General features: G+C 49.5%; 1 protein-coding gene across 1 annotated transcript in view; it reads left to right on the forward strand.

The window, feature by feature from the left end:
• IRAK2 (interleukin 1 receptor associated kinase 2) overlaps positions 1-22,702 on the forward strand; it is a 74,945-nt gene that overhangs the window by 14,714 nt on the left and 37,529 nt on the right. The window contains exon 4 of the mRNA XM_058438133.1: positions 15,681-15,827. Within this exon, the coding sequence (XP_058294116.1) occupies positions 15,681-15,827 (147 nt within the window). The remainder of the gene's footprint in view (positions 1-15,680; positions 15,828-22,702) is intronic.

The raw sequence follows: 22,702 nt of genomic DNA on the forward strand, positions 1-22,702 counted from the left end.
ATTAGCCGGGCATGCTTGCGGGCGCCTATAGTCCCAGCTACTCGTGAGGCTGAGGCAGGAGAATGGTGGGAACCCAGGAGGCGGAGCTTGCAGTGAGCCAAGATGGCACCATTGCACTCCAGCCTGGCTGCAGAGCGAGACTCCGTCTCAAAAAAAAAAAAAAAAAAAAAAAGAGAATTAGAATGAATCAGTACAGAAGGCTTAGAACAGAAAGCAGCTACCCATGCCTTGCCCTAGCAAATCTGCTGGCCAGAGTCAGCCCCTTTTTCCTCTTTTAGCCATCCATGTCTTGGTCTCCTCTATTAGCCTTCCAGGTTCACTACTGTAAAACAAGCGCAGACCACAGTGGCTGAGAAAAGACAGGCGTTCATTTCCCTCTCCTGTGACTGCCAGGCTGCCCCGGGCTCATGTGGCAGCTCCGTGGTTTTGTGGCCCAGACTCTTTCTTCTTTACTGTTCTGCCAGTGTGTTCACAAGACTTCTCACATCTGAGATGGCCCCTCTGTGCCCCTACATGCACATCGCAGCCAGCAAGAAGGGAAAAAGAGGAAAAGGGTGGGCACACTCCACTTCTTTTAAGGACATGACCAAGAAGTTGCTCACCTACTTTCCCTCATAAGCTATTGGCCAGAACCTGGTCACAGAACCACACCTGCTTGCAAGGGAGGCTGGGAAACGTAATCTTTAGTTGCAAGGTTATACATGCAACTAAAGCTTCTAGTACTCTAGAAGAGGAGGAAATCAGTATTGGAGGGACAATTAGCAGTTTCTGCCATGGTCCATTTTGGCCACCCAGATATCTGTATACACCTGTCTTGACCTGCATAAAACATCTGCTTTCCACAAGGGAGATAGGCCTGGGGGCCTAATCAGTCACTTCCTTTAGGGCAAGTCTGGTATGTGTGGGTGATGTGTAGCCTTCTCTAATGGCCCCAGTGACCCAGGGCCTCTCAACCAAAGAGAAGCTGTCTGCATCCCCTTCCTCCAGCACACCCAAATTCAATGGTGGAATTTGAACAGGAAGCCACAATAAAAACTCCTACTTGAGATGAGAAACACGAGGTAGTTACTTGTCTATAGCAGTCAACAAATCTGGCAGAGGAGCAATTGTAAAACTCCCTTCCCTGTTTTTTTTTTTTTTTTTTTTGAGATGGAACCTTGCTCTGTCGCCCAGGCAGGAGTGCAGTGGCGCGATCTCGGCTCACTGCAAGCTCCGCCTCCCAGGTTCATGCCATTCTCCTGCCTCAGCCTTGCGAGTAGCTGGGACTACAGGCGCCCGGCTGTACACGCCCAGCTATTTTATTTATTTATTTTTTTTTGTAGTTTTAGTAGAGATGGGGTTTCACCACATTAGCCAGGATGGTCTCGATCTCCTGACCTCGTGATCCGCCCGCCTCGGCCTCCCAAAGTGCTGGGATTACAAGCGTGAGCCACTGCGCCGGGCCAAAACTCCATTCCCTGGTAAAGGAGTAAATTCTTTGCTTGGCCCATCTGGCAGCCCTTGGTTCTCAGTGATCTGTGATTCTCAAAGCATCCTAAGCATCAGTATCACCTGGAAACTTGTCAGAAACGCAAATTATTGGGCCCCACCTCATCTGTTGATTCGGAAACTCTAGGGGTGAGCCCCAGCAGTCTGGCTTAAGTTCCCCAGGTGATTCTGATGCACCTTGAGGTTTAACAACCACTGCTCGGCTGGGCGCGGTGGCTCACGCCTGTAATCCCAGCACTTTGGGAGGCCGAGGCGGGCGGATCACGAGGTCAGGAGATCGAGACCATCCTGGCTAATGTGGTGAAACCCCGTCTCTACTAAAAATACAAAAAAAATTAGCCGGGCGTAGTGGCGGGCGCCTGCAGTCCCAGCTACTCAGGAGGCTGAGGCAGGAGAATGGCTTGAACCCTGGAGGCGGAGCTTGCAGTGAGCCGAGATCGAGCCACTGCACTTCAGCCTGGGTGACAGAGCAAGACCCTGTCTCAACAAAAACGAACAAAAAAAAAACACTGCTCTGATACCTGGTCCTCTGTTATTTCTGGGAAGTGGAGCTTCCATGTTCATTATTCTCTGTGGCCTTATCTGAAACGGAACTGGAAAGAATGTGCTTTTATTTAGGGCTCCTTGGCTTTCCCCTGCTGGTGTGGGTTTGGGGACTTGAGTGGAGCTGTAGGAGTCAAATAATCTCCAGCTTTTATCAGATTCAGCTGTGGTTTCTTTGGCAACACAGTTCTGTCAAAAAACTAGAAGTTTCTGCTCTCTTGGCTTCTAATCAGTTCTGCTGTGGTAATCACAGCCGAAGATCCAGCCTAGACACATCTTAATTCTTAGCCCTGAAGTGTGTGGTCTGTTATTTCCTGGCTTCTGCGCTTAGCCTCGCCCCCTCATCCCCCATTTTAATGTGCTTACCCGGAGCTTCCCTTGAAGCCACCTGAAACAGTAAGTTGGATGGGAAGGCAGGACTCTTAATTTGACTTTTGCCTTTGAGCTCTTTATGGCAGAGAACCTCTTCTGAGGGTCAGTAGTAGAACTCAGAAAGGTGGAGCAGAGATTAGATGATTAGAAAGGTTAGTACCACGGTCTTCCCTGCTGCTGAGGCAGACTCTCGAGATCCCCCAAAATGGATTCTTGTCGACTTGGATTATTAGATACAGGCTGGGTCTTCGTTTTCTTTCCTTTTTTTTTTTTTTTTTTAATATAGAGACAGAATCTCACTTTGTTGCCCAGGCTGGAATGCAGTGGTGCAATCTTAGCTCACTGCTGTCTTGAACTCTTGGGCTCAAACAGTCCTCTTGCTTCAGCCTCCCAAGTAACTAGGACTATAAGTGCAAATCACCATGCCTAGCTAATTATTTTTTTTTCAGATTTTGGAATTTTTGCATTATATCCTTAGTGGGTGAGCATCCCTAATTCGAAAATCCAATATCTGAAGTGCATTTCTTTTGAGTGTCATGTTGTTGCTCAAACAGTTTTGGATGTTGGAGCATTTTGGATTTCAGGTTTTCAGATTAGGGCGACTCCACCTGTTATCACTATTTTCAGTCCCTCTATAGGTGGGCTTTGCAATGTTAACAAATATACTTACATTTCTTCCATAAGCTGTAGGCAGTGTCTCCCGATGCTCCATTTTGTAAGATGAAGCCTGTTCTTATCCTCTCCTCTCCACTTTCACCTCCCATCTTCTGGCAAAGACTAGTTGAAAAATAGTCCTCTGTGAATGTTGTGACCCCTGAGCCTCCAGGGAAGAACTGGGTCTTGGATGAAGATTCACTCTCTGGGTCAGACAGGAAGGGGGAATACTGCCTTTGTGTCCTAGTTGAAAGCTGCCTCATTGTGATGGGGAGAGTACTACATGCACAGGGCATCTGCAGTGGCAGGTCATGGTCTAGAGTAGCATTTCCCACACCATGTGCCTCAGAAGACTGGTCCAGCAAGATACCCTGCTGCAAACAAAAGGGTTCATGAATAACTAAACTCGGGAAACCCTACATACCTTATCACTGCCTCCACCTTTGGAGAATTTACAATGCACGCCAACTGTGAAGGCTCTGATAAGTCCTGCAGCAAAGAAACTTATTTAGGCTATTGTTTCCCATTCATATTTGACTATGGTACTCCTTTTCATTTGATACTTACTAATACGCCCATGAGATCAATATACTTTGTGAGTCACTGCTCTGAGGAAATGGTGACCATGGTGAGGGTGCTGGGCATCTCAGGGAAGCCCCATGATGGAGAACCTAGGGGGTCAGAGGCAGTACTTGTATGTTCAGACCAGCATCCAGCGTGAGAAGAGTCTGTTTCTGGGGCTGGGGTCCACCATCACCCTGGGGCTTAACGATGAGAGGCCTGCTCCTGAGAGGGATTTTTCCAGATGACCAGGCTTAGGAGGGGACTGTGGGCTGGGCTCCAGACCTTATATGCTGGCATCTTAGGGGCTTAAGACCAGGAATTGAGGCAGAAGTGAGTATCCCAGCTGTGGCTCCCAGGCAAAGGAGAATCCACTATAATCAGTGCTGAGCTCTAGAGCTGATTAAGTGCCACCAAAGGCTGGGTTAGGTGCTGAGCCTGTAGATGGTGGAGAGCAGATGGCTCTGGCTCTGAGAGTGGAGGCTGGAAACCGGGTGCACTGGCCTGTGAGGTGAAATTCTCCCTCAGTCCTGCCACAGGGATTTAGATATGCAGGAGCTGGACAAGAGTTAATAAGGAACTAAAAATACATTTTTTGTCTTTTTTTGAGATGGAGTCTCGCCCTGTCACCCAGGCTGGAGTGCAGTGACTCGATCTCGGCTCACTGCAACCTCCACCTCCAGGGTTCAAGCGATCCTTGTGCCTCAACCTCTGAGCAGCTGGGATTACAGGCATGCACTGCCACGCCTGGCTAATTTTTGTAATTTTTATTTATTTATTTATTTATTTATTTATTTTTGAGTTGGAGTTTCGCTCTTGTTGCCCAGGCTGGAGTACAATAGCACAATCTCGGCTCACCACAACCTCTGCCTCCTGGGTTCAAGCGATTCTTCTGCCTCAGCCTCCCGAGTAGCTGGGATTACAGGCATGCGCCACCACGCCTGGCTTATTTTGTATTTTCAGTAGAGACGGGGTTGCTCCATGTTGGTCAGGCTGGTCTCAAACTCCCGACCTCAGGTGATCCCCCTGCCTTGGCCTCCCAAAGTGCTGGGATTACGGGTGTAATTATGGGTCTGAACCACCGTGCCCGGCCTGATTTTTGTATTTTTAGTAGAGATGGGGTTTTGCCGTGTTGGCCAGGCTGGTCTTGAATCCCTGACCTCAGTGATCCACCTGCCTTGGCCTCCCAAAGTGTTGGGATTACAGGCATGAGCCACCGCGCCTGGCCTAAAAATACATTTACTGAGTGCCTACTGTGTGCTAGATGCTGGGGATGCAACCATGAAAACACAGCCAAGGTCTCAGGCCTCAAGGAGCTTACAGTCCAGTGGGAGATGAATTGTAAGGGACTAACACACAGATGCATGTCACCCACTGCAGTATAAGTGCTCAAAGGATAAATGTAGGTCGGGTGGGGAGGGCAGGTAGGAGAGTGCAAGATGAGAGGATTTGATCTCATCAGGGGAAGTTTCCCAGAGACAGTGAAACTTGAGCCTCCTTCGAAAGGAATAGTGGACCAAGAAGTGAAGGACCACACACACATTATCTAGCCAGGGGGAGCAGCATGTACAAAGGCCTGGGGGTGGGCTGAGGCTGGGGACAGGGCAGGGTCAGGCCACCCAGCACCATGCAGGCTACCGCCAAGAGTTTGCTTTTACCCAGGAGTGAAGGGAAGACGTTGGAGGGCTTCCACCTGGGAGTATCCCCTGTTTTGGCCACTATATGGACTGGGGGACCAGGCCTGTGAGGTTCCAGATGTCAACTGAGTAGGACGGGAAGACACTTCAGGAATCTGAAGGGATTTGGGAAGTGACCAAGGTTTTCTCTTCCCATCTGTTGCTACTATCTTCCTGAAGTCTTCAGTTTCACAATTTTCAAGCAGTTTCTTCTTGGTTGTGCAACTCTGACAGTTTCTAACTTTGGGTTTGGCATCTCAGCCAGAGTCATTTCCTTCCTGGAGCTGGGCTCTCATTGAGTGGAAAATTTGGGGCTGCTATGTAAAATGAAACAGAAGAGAATGAACCCTTCCTCTCCGGAAGGGGCCGGGCTATGCCAGGTCCAGACAGGGCTTGTGTGCCTGCTCTCTTGGAAGGCTGCCCCGCCTCTGCCCCTTTCCAGCTGCTAGGGCACAACAGAACATGCCTACCTCCAGACCCTGCCCACTGCAGACTTGCCACTGGAGGTGACACTGTTGTGGGGCAAAACCACAGGCCAGGGGTCAGAGCACCTGATATGTGCTAGGTAAGCATCTTTTCTCACAACTCTTATTATCCCTATTTTATAGAAGAGGAAACTGAGGCTCAGAGATTAAGTAATTTCCCAAGGCCACATAGTCCGTAGTGATGAGGCCAACATGGGAATTCAGGTCTGCCTGACCTTACCCCCTTCTTGGTAGGTTACTAGATTGCATCAAGTCTCACTTTCCCCATCTGGAAAACGGGTAAAGACATTGCCCTATCTACTTTTCTTGTAGACTGGGAAGGTTCAAAGCATACGAGATGGTGAGGTTTTCTTTTTTTTTTTTTTTTTGTGAGACAGAATCTCACTCTGTTGTCCAGGCTGGAGTGCAGTGGCATGAGCTTGGCTCACTGCAACCTTTGCCTCCTGTACTCAAGCAATTATCCTGCCTCAGCCTCCTGAGTAGCTGGGACTACTGGCGCCCACCACCACACCCAGCTAGAGGTTTTCTTAAAGTTAATTGCTGAGTGGCTAAGGACAGGTTGCTTGACCTTTTCCTTCCATGCATTCATTATTCCATTGGAAAAAAGCAAGGCTTTAATCACTGTTGGTCTCTTGAGAGTGGTGTTAGAATGAACAGAGTGTGGAATGCCTCTAAGCCAGTCCCCAGTGTTTCAGAGAGGAAGGGTAAGAGCTAGGGTGAAGTGAACCATCCTTTATTGAACTCCTGCTAGATGCTTAGCTCTTAGAACTAGGCTCCTCCAGTCGCAAGTTTTGGACACATACTCAGATGATGCATTAGCCAGGATAGGCTCGGTTATGCTGCAGTATCAGATGAACCTTGAAGCCTAGTTCCTCAACGCAACAAATATTGATTTCCCACTCACCTGAAGTCCAGTATGGGTCATGCAGCCTCCTGCATTCTTGTAGCCAGCTATGTCATCTAGAACATGTGACTTCCAAAGTCACTGTGGCCGGGGAAGAGAGGGATGGAAGAGGCTCACTAGCTGTTAAGTGCTTTGTCCAGGAAGTGACGGATAGCATCTCCACTTAAAATCCACTGGCTAGGCTGGGCGCGGTGGCTCATGCCTGTAATCCCAGCACTTTGGGAGCCCAAGGCGGGCGGATTACAAGGTCAGGAGATCGAGACCATCCTGGCTAACATGGTGAAACCCCGTCTCTACTAAAAATAAAAAAAAATTAGCCGGGCGTGGTGGCGGGTGTCTGTAGTCCCAGCTACTCAGGAGGCTGAGGCAGGAGAATCACTTGAACCTGGGAGGCGGAGCTTGCGGTGAGCCGAGATCGCGCCACTGCACTCCAGCCTGGGCAACAGAGCAAGAATCCGTCTCAAAAAAAAAAAAAAAATAATAATAATCCACTGGCTAGAACCAGTCATGTCGCCCAGCCTAATTGCTAACGAGGCAGGAGTATGAGATGGAGCAGATGGTTATTTAGTAAGTACTCTCTCAGCTACAGGTTACCTCAGTTCCAGGGCGCTTACAGTAAGGTTCTGCCTAACTGTGGCCTACAAGGCCCTGCGTGGTCTACATTTGCCCGGCTCGTCGACCTCACCTTTACCACTTTCCCCCTCAGTCATTCCCCTCAGCCACTAGGGTCATCCTTCACTTGCGGGCATATGCCAAGCGTTTGCTGCCTAAGGACCTTTGCACACGTGTTCCCTCTCCTTGGAACGCTGTCCCTCCCCAGCTTCCCTGCATTCTTCCATGCTGGTCCTTTTCATCCTCTGGGTGTCTGCATATGTGGCACCTTCTCACAGCAGCTTTTCCTGGCCAGCCTATGGAAGTAGGTCCATCAGGCATCCCTCCCTTGAGTTTGTTTTCAGCATAGAGCTCCTCCCAGTTTATAATTAGATGTCTTTTATTTAACTAGCTTAATGTCAGTATTATGGCAGTTTTGATAAAGGATTCCCCATTCCCTAACACAATGAATGAATGAATGAGAAAGAATGAGTCATTTCAGCAGCAGGTGGAGTACAAGTTCATTGGAGAACCAGGGATTGCACAATTATTAAGGCAGGCTGTACTCTCAGGTTTGCCTCATTTCAGGTCTAACTTGAGTTGGGAGTGTGTGTGTGTGTGTGTGTGTGTGTGTGTGTGTGTGTGTTGTGTGTGACTGTGTATGGCCTGGAGGGCCAAACCCAGGGATTAGGAGGGAAAGGAAAAGAGAGGGTACAGAAAGCTGTGTTTGTCCCTGATAGGGCCAGCTGGCACGAGGGTGCTTTAGTTACAGCTGAATCACTTTTGTTTGTTCTGGAAGGGATCTATTCTGGCCACATGAGTCAGCTTAAGAACAAATTACTATTTAGTTTGACGGCTGTGAAGGGTTGGGGGGGATTTCCAGAGTGTGCTCACCGAGGAAAGACCTTGTTGCCAGCTCTGAGTCCCCTCTGCTCCAACAGCTCCTGGATTTGCCACTGTGTGAAATGTTCTCACGCAGCTAGTGTGACGGCCCAGGCCCCATCAGCCAAAGGCCCAGCACCCATAAACATCCTTTAATCCTTTCTCCCGAAGGAAGTGGGGCATAAACAAGCACATAATAAATAAATCTGCATTCTAGGCTTTGCTTTCTTCAGATATAAGACAATTACTTTATACTTGGTAGCAATTTTCCCCCAGAGCTGTTATCTGAATTAAATAGGCCACAGATATGAGAAAGAACTTAGGAAAAAAAGCCTGACCTAGAGTTAGAGATGGTCATTATAGTAACAGTAGTAGGAGGCCAAGGCGGACGGATCACTTGAGGTCAGGAGTTCCAGACCAGCCTGGCCAATATGGCAAAACCACGTCTCTACTAAAAATACAAAAATTAGCCGGGCGTGATGGTGTGTGCCTGTAATATCAGCTACTCGGGAGGGTGAGTTAGGACAATCGCTTGAACCCAGGAGGCAGAAGTTGCAATGAGCAGAGATCGTGCCACTGTACTCCAGCCTGGGCAACAGAGCGAGACTATAGCAAATGATGGTAGCTTAAATCTGCTGGGTGTTAATTTTCTTATCCTCATGGCAGGTCTCGGGGTCGAGGGTCCACTTCCACATCTCATTTGTCAGATAAGGAAGCCAAGGCTTAGGAGGGTCCCCCTGCTGGTGAGCCTGACTGCAGAACACACTCCAGACTGCTGGGAGTTCATTTGCATTCCGTGGCATCAGTGATTCATGCTCATTAGGAAGAGCACAGGCATTCAAAAACAAATCAGAGAGAAAAAGAAATCATGCCTGGCAACCGGCTCTGGTGAACCATGACGGGCACAGAGAAGCGCTTCTGCCCCTCCCCCATTTCCTCCTTGTATCTGGGACTCAGCCCTCATCACTGTGGGTTCTCAGCCTCAGCAAGGCAGCTTTCAAGGATATCCAGATTCCAGGCTGGGCGCAGTGGCTCACACCTGTAATCCCAGAACTTTGGGAGGCCAAGGCAGGTAGATTGCTTGAGCCCAGGAGTTTGAGACCAGCTTGGGCAATATGGCAAAACCTTGTCTCTACCAAAACAAAAACAAAAACAAAATTAGCCTGGCGTGGTGGCAAGTTCTTGTAGTCTCAGCTACTTGGGAGGCTGAGGTGGGAGGATTGCTTGAACCTGGGAGGTAGAGGCTGCAGTGAGCTATGGTTGCACCAGTGCACTCTAGCCTGGGCCACAGAGCGAGACTCTGCCTCAAAAACAAAAACAAAATATCCAGACTCTATCTGAGAACCACCATGTCAACCTCCTGGTGCCTGTGGCCACCTAAGCTGTAGATTAGCTGTTCCTTCTGTCACCTGCATCCCCTTCCCATCCCTGGGGGTCCCAGCAGGGAGAACCCTGGGCTGCCCACCTCCAGTATGTGACTGAGGCTGGCTGCCAATGGCGTGGGTGCAGGCCCCCACCTCCCCTGCTGCTGGGCTCCTGTGTTACTTTGCCCTCATGGCCACTGTGCCTCTCAGGACTGTGCACCAAGTTGCTGCCCACCTAGAATCGGTTTCCATTAGAGTGTTTAAAATGTTAAAAATAGCCTTCCACCCTAAATACTTCCTTCGGAGGCCCGAGTTGGGAATCAGAAGTTCTTTTCTATCTGCACCTTTCTGGCAGAACTGAAGGAGGGTGGCTGTTTGCACAGTGTTTCGGGCCCCTGACCTGGGCCAGCCACTTCACATTTGTCATCCTGGAGCCCCAGGATAGCCCTAGGAGGTGTGGGGTTATTATTCTGACTCCACAGGAGAGGTGCATGAAGCTCAGGATTAGGAGGTCTGTGCCTGGGCGTGAAGCTGGAATTGTAGAGCCTGGGTCTGGTTCAAGCCAGAGCCAACACTTCCCCACGCTTACTCTTGTGATCCTAGTTCTACTCTTTGATCACAGTCTGTATTTTTGGATCTCATGATCCTGCAGAATCAACTTTATGTGTGGAATTCTCTTGAGAATTTACCCCTGGGAGGAAAGAGTGCTGTCTTGGAAGCCTGAGGCTGCCTCTGTCTATCTGTGATAAGAAGTCCATGAGCAGCTCACTCCTGAGCCTTGGCCTTGGCAGACAGGAAGCTCAGTGCGAGAGTTAAAGCTCGTCACAGACCTTTCTTGTGGGCATTTGGCCTCCTTTGCCTCATCCTGCCTTTGGTGTTCTATTTTTATTTCACTAGCTCTCTGGTATGCCAGCCTGAATGAGTGGGTGTTGCGTCTGTCTAGCTAGCAGGGAGCAGGTTTGGAGGGATGAGGACAGAGGCCATTTTCTCCATCTTCAGGTTTGGACAGTGGGGACAGGCATGCATGGGCCTGCCCGCCCACCCAGCTCAGACCATGCCAGCAGCTCCAGGGTGGAGATGAGGGCGGTTCATGTTTATACATACCATTTATTGCTTGCATTTTAAAGACATCTAAAAAAGCTTGCTAAGATGGGGATTTCACAGGAAACCAAAACTTCTTGTTGGAGCTGACATGGGGCTCTGTTGGCTTACATCCGTGGCTGGTGTGACCTGGTGCCTCTTGTGTGGGAGGGTGGATGTCAGCCCCAAGTGTGCTGACAGGTCTGGTCACAGGTAGCCCTGCCGACACTGCCCCTCCCCATCTGTTCCTCACTCCTGCTCACTTCTAAGTGCCCTGTGGTGCCAGGTGGGGCCACCGCATGTCACTGCAGAAAGAACAAGAAAAAGAAAGAGAAAAGCTGGACTCTCTTTAGGATGAAAACATAATGACATTTTTTATCTTCCCCACGGGTGGAGCTCACAGAGGTCGGCCATAAATGGGTTGGTGGCCTTGATGTTCCTGTCAAATGTGTTTTGACAGAGAGGCAAAGATTTGTGCTGAACAAAACATTATCCTGAATAGGACACTGGACTGGGAGCAGTGGCTCAGGCCTGTAATCCCAGCACTTTGGGAGGACAAGGTGGGAGGATCACTGGGGCCTAGGAGTTTGAGACCAGGCTGGGCAACATAGTGAGATGCTTTCTCTACACAAAATTAAAAATTAGCTGGGCGTGGTGTTGCCTGTAATCCCAGCGGCATGGGAGGCTAAGTGAGGAGGATAGCTTGAGCTCAGGAGTTTGAGGCTGCAGTGAGCTGTGATCACACCACTGCATAGCCTGGGTGACAGAGCAAGACCCTGTCAAAAAAAAAAAAAAAAAAAAAAAAGAAAGGAACAGGACACTGAAGTAAGGCTGTAAGTATCACCCTCATCCCCATTTTACTCATGAGAACAATGAGGCTCAGCCAGGCAGGCCTCTGACAAGGAGAAGGTGCCTCATTTGCTGGGGTCATGGGCAGTTCTGGGTGTAGGTGAGACCTTTAGGGAGCATTTTATACTGTTGTGGGCCTGGCCTCTGCAGAAGGTCACTGTTGGGAAGTGACTTCAGCAAGCCCAGCCAGTCCTGAGCCAGGGGAGCCACTGCTGCCCTTTTGACACAGATGTCACAAGGAGGACAAGCCTTTCCAGGAGCACAGGCCCCACTTGAGGCAGTTTGAGGAGGGAGGGTGGAGGGAGAGAGGCAGTCTCTCCCTGCCAGAGAGGGGAGGCTGGGAAAGATGAGGACTGGGACTGGTGGGTGGTAGCCTTCCAAGGGAGCACAGGCAGAGCATTCACTTCTGTGCACCCTGGGAGTGACAGCTCTGTTCCAGACCCATGCTTGAATCAGCACTCACCCCGGCATTGTTCATTGTCATTCTATACAAGGGACTGGTTTTCTGTTGTTGTTGTTTTTTGAGACAGAGTCTTGCTCTGTTGCCTAGGCTGGAGTGCAGTGGCACAATCTTAGCACACTGCAGCCTCTGCCTCCTGGGTTCAAGCGATTCTCCTGCTTCAGCCTCCTGAGTAGCTGGGACTACAGGTGTGCACCACCACACCTGGCTAATTTTTGTATTTTTAGTAGAGACGGGGTTTCGCCATGTTGGCCAGGCTGGTCTAGAACTCCTGACCACAGGTGATCTGCCCGTCTTGGCCTCCCAAAGTGCTGGGATTATAGGCATGAGCCACTGTGCCCGGACTAGGGACTGTTTATTCTCCTCCTGGGCCTGTGGAAGGCAGTGGGATGCCATGAGGCAGACAGTGATCCTGTGATTCCTGCAGGCAAGGCCCTTGTTGGAGAGAAACTGGCTTCTAGACTTGAGTTTCAGCCACAAGGGCCTTGGCCTGATGGCAGTCAGGATGGGGGGCGTGGCCTATCGAACCACCGAAGTGCCTGTGGAGTCCAGGTAGGGAGAGAAGTGCGTGTTCTCTGGGTGCCCTTACGTCAGTGGTTCTGGGAGGAGACCCCGCCTTCCTGCCTCAGTGCTGCCTGCCTTTCTCTTTCCCTTGGGCAGGTCTTGTTCCCCACTGAGCCTCAGCTTCCTGACTTGAGATCTCCAGGGTTGTGGAGAGGGTGCTTGAATTGAATGTATCAATACACGACGTGGACATTTGTTGGTGAAAAACAGAAGTGAGGTGGATCTGAATCTCATGAAGGGCTGATTCATCGTCTGCTCACTGGAGCCAGAGGGGTCCCCAGGGCAAACGCTACTCACACTAGCTTGGAAGACTCAGTTCTCGTCATTATTTTACCTAGCTTGCTAACTGATTTTTTTTAAAAGAAGTATACTTTACTGTGTAAATAATGCATAATGATTTTGTTGAAAAATTCTATGATATGCATAAATCACAAAGAAAAAAACCCCACAATATAAAATCAGGCCAGGCGCGGTGGCTCACGTCTGTAATCCCAGCACTTTGGGAGGCCGAGGCAGGTTGATCACTTGAGGTCAGGGGTTCAAGACCAGCCTGGCCAACATGGTGAAATCGGGGGTTGCAGTGACCGGGCCTGATCCAGCCTGGGACAGAGTAGATTTTTCTCAAAAAAAAAAAAAAAAAAAAAGAAAGAAAATAAAAGATCCCATCCTATTTTTTCTCAATATGTGGATTTTAGACTATAACCACCACAGTAATAAAGGTCCCATATTTTGAGCTAAGCAGTGTCTCCATTAGTCTTCATAAAAGTTATCCAAAGGAGGGCCGGGCGTGGTGGCTCACGCCTGTAATCCCAGCACTTTGGGAGGCTGAAGAGAGCAGATCATGAGGTCAGGAGATCGAGACCATCCTGGCTAACACGCTGAAACCCCGTCTCTACTAAAAATACAAAAAATTAGCCAGGTGTGGTGGCGGGGGCCTGTAGTCCCAGCTACTCGGGAGGCTGAGGCAGGAGAATGGTGTGAACCCAGGAGGCGGAGCTTGCAGTGAGCTGAGATCGCACCACTGCACTCCAGCCTGGGTGAAAAATGGAGACTCCGTCTCAAAAAAAAAAAAAAAAAAAGTATTAAAAATGTCAGTGACAGTAAAGAAAACACAAGGAAGAAGCCACTCATCCCCCGCCCCCCGACATTCAGCCTTGTTGTTGTTTTTGTGCATTCCCGATGTCTCCCCAACTCCTCCCACCCTGGGGAAGTCAGTGATCACCCCTTTGTTCCTGTTTGTCCAGGGATTGGGGCGTCTGCCCTGGGGGGATTCGGGCTGGTGGTAGCAGTGATGGCAGTGGTGTTTCAATAGTTCTGCCCTAGCTAGGTGGGAGACAGTGAAACCAGTCCCAGGTTTGACTGTTGTTGGCTGTTTTACTTGACACAAGTCATTTCACTTATCTGAGCCTCAATATGCTCAAAACTAAAATGCAGATAAACCTATGAACTACCAGAGATTGTTGTGAAAATTAAATAAATCTGCATGGTGCCATACCAGTGTGGTGCTATGCAAATTTAGGTCTTACTGTTTTAGTTCAAAAGCTTGGGTTTGAAAAGCGAGGTCCCAGGATAACAATTGGTTTTGTTTAGAGAGGCACAGTTCACCAGTTCAAAGAAATGTTGCTGGAGATGTTTTGTCCCAGCCCTACCTGGGACATCTGTTGTGACATCCCCTGTGTCATGCTTTATGTCATGCTCTGTGTGACATCAAGTGAGTCAGCAGCCTTTCCTGGGACTTCAGTGCCCCAGTTTTTGTCGTTCTCAAACATGAGTCTATCCCAAACCACCAGAGAATGAGGGACTTGAATGCAGGGCTATAGAATCGGGTTTTATCTGGGAGGCAATGGGGAGACAGAAGGATTCAGGCTAAGGAGTGTGGACATTAGGCAATGGGGAGCCCCATAAAGACTTCAAGCAGGGAAGTGACGAGGCCAGATGTATACTTTGGTAAGAGGTAGCCTGGCAACGGTGTGGGGGCTGCCTGCGCTGGCGGCAGGGCCCAGCCAGAAGGGATAAGATCAGGGCCCAGTGGAGGAGGGGAGAGGAAGCTGTTCCACAGAGCAGCTCTGAGAAGCTGGCTGGAAGCTGAGGTTGACACACCCTGGAAGCACCTTTGGGGTTTCCCAAGTTGATGTAAAAAGGAAATGATTACCCTCGAGAAGGCAGGGGAGTTCTTCGGCCAGTCCTGCCTGCCTTTGGCATGTGATCTTAGCAAGTCATTTAACCTGCTCAGGCCTCAGTTTCCTCATCTCTGAACCGGGATGAGAAGCAGAGATGTGAAGACTCATGTCTGTGCAGCTGGGCCTGGGCCCGGTACAGCCCGTCCTCAGTGGCCATGGCTGCTGTTTTAGGATTCCCATCCATCAAGTGGGAAGGATGCGTGTGTCTCCACTGCGTGAAAGGGAGGTTGTAGGACAGCCAGAACTTTGATCCCTAGGGGCTGGAGTGGGAGCTTAGAGGGATGGTGTCTTTGACCTGCTCACGTGTTCAGGGAAATGTGCAGTCTACAGCGCCCGTCCCTGTCTCTACTCTCCTTTCCCACATGACACCACAGTGGGAGGCAAACGGACACCATTATCACCTCCGTTTTATAGCTGAGGGAAGGGAGACCGAGAGGAGGAAGGTGACTTGTTGGAGGTCACACAGCTGTTTGGGTGGAAGCAGGTGTGTGTGACTTAGCACGTCAGAGCTCCACCCTCGCCAGGACTGCCATGTTCAGCCACTGCTCTTTTTTTTTTTTTTTTGAGACAGAATCTTGCTCTGTCGCCCAGGCTGGAATGTAGTGGCGCGATCTTGGCTCACTGCAAGCTCCGCCTCTCTGGTTCAAGTGATTCTCCTGCCTCAGCCTCCCAAGTAGCTGAGACTACAGGCGTGTGCCACCATGCCCAACTAATTTTTGTATTTTTAGTAGAGATGGGGTTTCACCATGTTGGCCAGGCTGGTCTCGAACTCCTGACCTCAGGCAGTCCACCCACCTCAGCCTCCCAAAGTGCTGGGATTACAGGTGTGAGCCACCGCGCCTGGCCTACTGCATTTTACAGATGGTGAGGCCGAGGCCAGAAAGGGAAAGATCCTCCCGCCCTGCAACACCATGCATTTGTGGCAGAGCCAGAATTAGAACCCAGGTCTCTGACTTCCAGACCCAGTCTCTCAATGGCTACCCCACTTCATGGAATAGTAATAACTTTCTTTCCACTTTGTTTTCAGGGAAACCGGCTCCTGAAATCAGGTGTCCCATTCCAGCCTTCCCTGACTCTGCGAAGCCAGAAAAGCCTTTGGCAGCTTCTGTAAGAAAGGCTGAGGATGAACAGGAAGAGGGGCAGCCTGTGAGGATGGCCACTTTTCCAGGCCCAGGTATTTTAAATTTAACTTTTTTACTTAAAGCACTTTTATTAAAGGAAATGAAGATATATCTATAAGGACATTCAGCTTAGCATATAAGAGCAAAAAATTAGGCCGGGCGCGGTGGCTCACGCTTGTAATCCCAGCACTTTGGGAGGCCGAGGCGGGCGGATCACGAGGTCAGGAGATCAAGACCATGGTGAAACCCCGTCTCTACTAAAAATACAAAAAAAAATTAGCTGGGCGTGGTGGCGGGCGCCTGTAGTCCCAGCTACTCGGAGAGGCTGAGGCAGGAGAATGCCGTGAACCCGGGAGGCGGAGCTTGCAGTGAGCCGAGATCGCGCCACCGCACTCCAGCCTGGGTGAAAGAGCGAGACTCCGTCTCAAAAAAAAAAAAAAAAAAAGAGCAAAAAATTGAGGCTGAGCATGGTGGCTTATGCCTATAATCCCAGCTCTTTGTGAGGCTGAGGCGGGAGGATGGCTTGAGCCCAGGAGTTTGAGACCAGCCTAGGCAACCTGGTGAGACTTTGTCTCTACAAAAAATTAAAAAAAAATTATCCAGGCATAGTGGCATGTACCTGGTAGTCCCAGCTATTCAGGAGGCTGAGGTAGGGGGATTGCTTGAGCCCAGGAGTGCAAGGCTGTGGTGAGCTATGATCACACCACTGCACTCCAGCCTGGGTGACAGAGCGAGACTCTTCCTAAAGAAAGCAAAAATCTGGCAACAACAATGGGGGATAATAAAATTAATGTCAGACACTCACAATAAAGTACTATCAACAATGATGTAGACATGCATATGTACATGGAAACATACTGACAATATAGGGAGGTAGAAAAGTAGAAAAAATCAGGTAACAAAATGTATATAACATCTATTACCATTTTTGTGAGCAGAAAAGAAATAACTCAGCAATTGGAAGCTTTCTAGTGCCAGACACTATTCCAAGTACTGTACTTCAAAGATAGTGACTCATTTAATCTTCAACTAACTATGAATTAGGTATTGTGATTATGCCCATTTTATGGATGAGAAAACTAAAGCACAGAGAGGTTAACCAACCTGGCTGAGGTCATGTACTGCTGGGTCCCTGTTTTTCACCCGTGGTCTCCAGAGCCCCCAGCACAGGTTGGCCCTGTGTGCAGGCTCTGGACCGGATGTCTGACCATTTCTCTGTCCATTCTCCATAGGCCCCGGCCCTCGCAGCCATGCAGTGGGGAATTGAGGGGTGCTTCCTGCCCACCACTTTCCTCCCCTCCATCAGTCACAGTCTGCTGAAGCCCAGAGAGGGAGAGCAGTTTGCTTAAGGTTACACAAATAGGAAGTCATGTCTGAGCTGTGTGATTTGAACACTCACATCCCTAAGCATCGTACTCACTGCTGTCCCAAAGCCTTTCGGACCACTTCAGATTTGTCCCCGTCACCTGTGCCCAGGCAAGGGCTCAGGGACAGTTTTCAAATGACAGAAGGCTCAGCCAGCAGATGACCTCCCTAGGGGAGCTGCTGCTCAGCCCAATCTCCATTCTCACCGCCTCACCCCTGGAGCCCTGCCTCACCTCCTGTCTCCTGCGGCCTCCTGAGTGCTGAGCCGGAGACCCCAAATCCACATAATCTCAGTTCATTGGTGCTGTTCCTGAAGCCAGGGCCAGCATCAGCGGAAAGGAACGTGTTTTGTGGGCTTTTGTATTAGACAGACTCATATTTGAATCCCAGTGCTGCTGTTTTGTAGAATGACTTAGCCTTTGTACCTCAGTTTACTCATTTGTAAGATGGGGAGAATAATAGACCTTATTTCATCATGTTGTGGTAAGAAATCCTGCACCTGAGTGTTGCACCATGGAGGTGCCAATTAAATGTTATCTGATATTATGACCATTCTAGACACTCCAGATAGGTTGAATCTAGAAAGTTAATTCTAGGCCAAGGAGTCTGGATTATTTCCTGTAGCTAAATATATATATTTTTTAAGTGCAGACTTTTGATCAGCAATGAAAGATAAGGGGAAATGGTCCTGACCAAAGAGAAAATTATAACAAAATAGGGAAATTGTAGGGGCGTGCTGGTCAGGATGGAGGAGGTAATAGGCATAGCAGTTCCTTCTGATATTCTTTATCTAGGTTACTGTAAAGATAAACGTCACGGCCAGCCGGGCGCAGTGGCTCATGCCTGTAATTCCAGCACTTTGGGAGGCTGAGGCGGGTGGATCACGAGGTCAGGAGATCAAGACCATCCTGGCTAACACGGTGATACCCCATCTCTATTAAAAATACAAAAAATTGGCTGGGCATGGTGGCAGGCGCTTGAAGTCCCAGCTACTTGGGAGGCTGAGGCAGGAGAATCACTCAAACCCAGGAGGCGGAGGTTGCAGTGAGCTGAGATCGTGCCACTGCATTCCAGCCTGGGTGACAGAGTGAGACTCTGTCTCAAAATAAAAATAAAAATAAATTAAATGTCACATGTCTCTGTCAGCCTTTGCTGTTTACTTTCTTTCCTTTTTTTTTTTTTTTTTTTTTTTGCGATAGGCCTTGCTCTGTTGCCCAGGCAAGATCATAATGGCACAGTCATAGCTCACTGCAGCCTCAACTTCCCTGGCTGAAGCAATCCTCCCACCTCAGCCTCTCAAGTAGCTGGGACTACAGGTGTACATCACTACGGCCGGCTAATTTTTTATTTTTGTAAAGACGGGGTCTCATTATGTTGCCCGGGCTGGTCTCGAGCTCCTGGGATCAAGCGATTCTCCCACTTTGGCCTCCCAAAGTGTTGGGATTACAGGCATCAGCCACTGCACAGGGCCCTATTTACTTTCTTTTTTTGGCGGGGGGATGGAATTTCTGTCACCCAGGCTAGAGTGCAGTGGCACAATCTCGGCTCATTGCAACCTTTTCCTCCCGGGTTCAAGCGATCCTCCTAACTCAGCCTCCTGAGTAGCTGGGACTATAGGCACGCACCACCACGTCTGACTGATTTTTGTCTTTTTTGTAAAGATGGGTTTCGCTGTGTTGCGCAGGCTGGTCTTGAACTCCTGGGCTCAAGCAATCCATCCGTCTTGGCCTCCCAAAGTGCTGGGATTACAGGCGTGAGCCACTGCACCCAGCCCCTATTTGCTTTCTTGATGGCACTTGGAGCAAATGTGCCCAGGCAGGTCAAGATGATAACTACAATCTGCAGGCAGAGACAGGAAGTTGATTGTCTATCTTTGCCCAAATTGAAAATAAGAAATCATTCATTTCATCAAACCACCCAAAGCTTGTCTTCTCTTGGGAAAACCCCAAGTTTCCGCTGAGCCCCAGAGTTCAAACTCATCAATTATCTTGAAGGATTTTGGTAGGAGTGAAGGATACTGAGCCCACATCTTGACCCCTGTGATACCCTGGCTCCCCCTTGCCGTAGGTGGGAAGGAAGTGGGAAGAGACATGGAGGAGGAAAATATGTTTGTTTGTTTTGTTTTTTGAGACAGAGTCTCGCTGTGTCACCAGGCTGGAGTGCAGTGGCACGATCTCGGCTCACTGCAGCCTCTGCCTCCTGGGTTCAAGTGATCCTCCTGCCTCAACCTCCTGAGTAGCTGGCACTACAGGTGCGCGCCACCACGCCCAGCTAATTTTTTGTATTTTTAGTAGAGATGGGGTTTCACCATGTTGACCAGGATGGTCTTGATCTCTTGACCACCTGCCTCGGCCTCCCAAAGTGCTGGGATTACAGGCATGAGCCACCGCGCCTGGCTGAGGAGGAAAATATGTGAGCAGAGGAGCCATGGCTAGGCTATGAGCACCTCAGCAAAGAAGTCTCGAAGCTAGAATTCAGATAAAAGGGTTTTGAGCAGCTGAAATAACTGTCACAAAGCCTTAGCTGTAGGAGAGGCCACTGGGCTATCAGTCAGAATCTGTTTACTTACTCTACACATAGTTTCACCAGCCTTGGTAAAATACCAAGTACTGCATGTGTCACAGCCTGATCTTTGTGCTTTATAAACATCAGCTCTTTTTACCTGGACAAGGAACAGACCGTTATTGCTCTTTTTACATTTGAGGAAGCTCAGATAAGTGAGGCACAGCTCATGTGAGGTCAGATCTTGAGTAGTGCTGGAGCCAGTGCTTGAGCCGAATGCTGTCTGATACTAATAAAGGAGATAGGGAAGCTGGGGGTAGACCCGCTGCCAGCATCAGGGCAGGACATAGGAGACTCCACGTCAGATACCGTGCTGCTGCTTCTGCAATTCTTGTACCTGCAACGACACAGCTCGGCAGGACCAGAGGTGGTGCGTTTTGCTTGAGAAAGCAGGCGTATTAGCCTCAGTAGAATAGCAACAAAAAGGCCAAGGCAGGCGGATCACTTCAGGTCAGGAGTTCGAGACCAGCCTGGCCAACATGGTGAAACCCCATCTCTACTAAAAATATAAAAATTAGCTGGGCATGGTCTCAGGCGCCTGTAATCCCAGCTAGTCGGGAGGCTGAGGTAGGTAGGAGAATTGCTTGAACCTGGGAGGTGGAGGTTGCAGTGAGCCGAGATCACGCCACTGCACTCCAGCTTGGGTGACAGAGAGAGACTCTGTCTCAAAAACAAAAACAAACAAAACAGAACAAAAAAGAAAAGCAAGAAAAAGAAAGCTTCTGGAAGCATTTCCATAGGAAATGGTTTGTTTTTTAGCTAAGTCCTGGCACTTGATCTGACCTCCGATTAGCTGTGCCTCACTCTTGGGAACAAGATTATGTAGAAGCCCCAAGCCCCATCCATCACTATCACCCAACAAATATCCCATCTTATTCATCTACTCTCCTGCCCCGTCTCCCTCCCCTCCCTTAGCCATTATTTTAAAACATTTTTATATGAAAAAATTACAAACATACAAAAGCCAAGAGCATAATGACCCTCCATGTCCCCATCAGCTGGCTTCAGTAATGATCCACCCATGGCCAACTTCTGATTACTTTGTATTGAATCCAGGGAGATTTTCATATCCTTGATAGCAGGAGAATTCCTTCTCATTCTCCTCTCTCTGCCCTTGGACATACAATGGGGGCCTTTAAAGATTATGGTTGTGAGTTTCTCCTACCACAGATAACTATCCCGGGCATGAGGAGCCAATCCGATTAGATCCCAGAGGAGGGGAGGGCTGGGTAGGGAGAGATGGAGAGTAATGGTTTGTGGGTCCTGTCTGATTTTCCAGACCAGGGTCCATTCCTTTTCCCCAAGACCACAGGGATAAATAAACCCAACTAATAGCCCTCATATGTCACAGGAGCAGGCCTCAGGGATTCCCCCAAACTGAGAGGCCTGGGGGAGCCTCCTGAGCAAACCCCAGGCATTAAGTCAGATAGGAAACTCATGACTTGTGTGAGGCAAGCTCTGACCTCAGACTTACTGGGCACAGAAGGACCCTGTGTGCAGAGAGAGCCCTGCCCTGTGGCCAGGCCTGGCAGCAGGATGGAACTCGAGTTAGTCTGGAGCAGCAGTTCCCAGTGTGGGGCCCACACCTGCAGTGGTGCACGGAACCTGGGTGTTAGCACAAATATAGATCATGTGTAGAAGAACTAGGGACTTCATGGATATTACTGTTTAACACAAGGCTGAATACATAACACTGGAATTAAAGTTGGTTGAAAGAAAACCATCAAGTGACTCATAGTGAGGTGGCACAGACATGGCCAAAAACTTGGAGACCAGATGAACATAACTGCAGTATGAGGGATGCGGGCCAAGGGTACTGAGCTGAGGCCAAGAGAAGGCAGGGCAAGTGTGGAAGTGGCCATCACAGAGCAGCCTTTCTGCAAGACAGGGACCCTGGGCTGGCCAGCAGAGGCCTCCATTAGTCCAGGTCCTTGGTGAGAGGCAGATACCAAGACAGGATAGGATTTCATCAACAAGATAGGATTTCATTAGGACAAATACTTGCAAGAAAATGGAGAGGGATCTGGGCAAGGCTGGGAGAGCCTTGGGACCACGGTGCACCATTTCTGAGGAAGGCTGGATGGGCACTTGCTGGCCTGCCTTCGGTCTAAGGCAGACTCTCCAGGGTGTCTGTTGGCCATCACAGTCCTATCTGCCTAGTGTACCCTCTGCACACAGTGCCTGGGGAACAGCCCCTGGGAAGCATGGTCGGGACGCAGATGCAGGGATTGATTGGAGCCAGCCACAGCCGGGCCCACAGACAGCCAGGCTCCCAGCAGCTGGGGGTCTCCAGCTCGCATTCTCCTGGCTGCTAGACTCACACAGCAGCAGGGCAAAGATCCCAGGAATGAGGCTGAGGGCAGCCCCTTGACAGGCTCCAGACCTTGCCTCAGGTGATTTCATTTTATCAGCTATCTGTGTGGGTTAATTGTTTAGCCAGGCTGATTTTATTTTCAGTCTCGTGAAATAAAATTTTTTGTTTTTTGTTTTTTGAGACTGAGTCTGGCTCTGTTGCCCAGGCTGGAGTGCAGTGGTATGATCTTGGCTCACTGCAACCTCTGCCTCCCAGGTTTAAGCGATTCTTGTGCCTCAGCCTCCTGAGTAGTTGGGACTACAGGCATGCACCACCATGTCCAGCTCATTTTTGTATTTTTAGTAGAGACAGGGTTTCACCATGTTGACCAGACTGGTCTTGAACTCCTGACCTCAGGTGATCCACCTGCCTCAGCCTCCCAAAGCACTGGGATTACAGGTGTGAGCCACTGTGCTGGCCAAAATTTTTTTTTTTTTTTTAATACAGTCTTGCTCTGTCACCCAGGCTGGAGTGCAATGGCACATCTCAACTCAAGGCAACCTTTGCCTCCCTGGTTCAAGTAATTCTCCTGCCTTAGCCTCCCAAGTAGCTGGGATTATAGGCACTTGCCATCATGCCAGGCTAATTTTTGTATTTTTGTAGAGATGGGGTTTCACCATGTTGGCCAGGCTGGTCTTAAACTCCTAA

Source organism: Hylobates moloch, unplaced genomic scaffold, assembly GCF_009828535.3.
Source record: "Hylobates moloch isolate HMO894 unplaced genomic scaffold, HMol_V3 SCAFFOLD_4, whole genome shotgun sequence".
Taxonomy (NCBI): Eukaryota; Metazoa; Chordata; class Mammalia; order Primates; family Hylobatidae; genus Hylobates; species Hylobates moloch.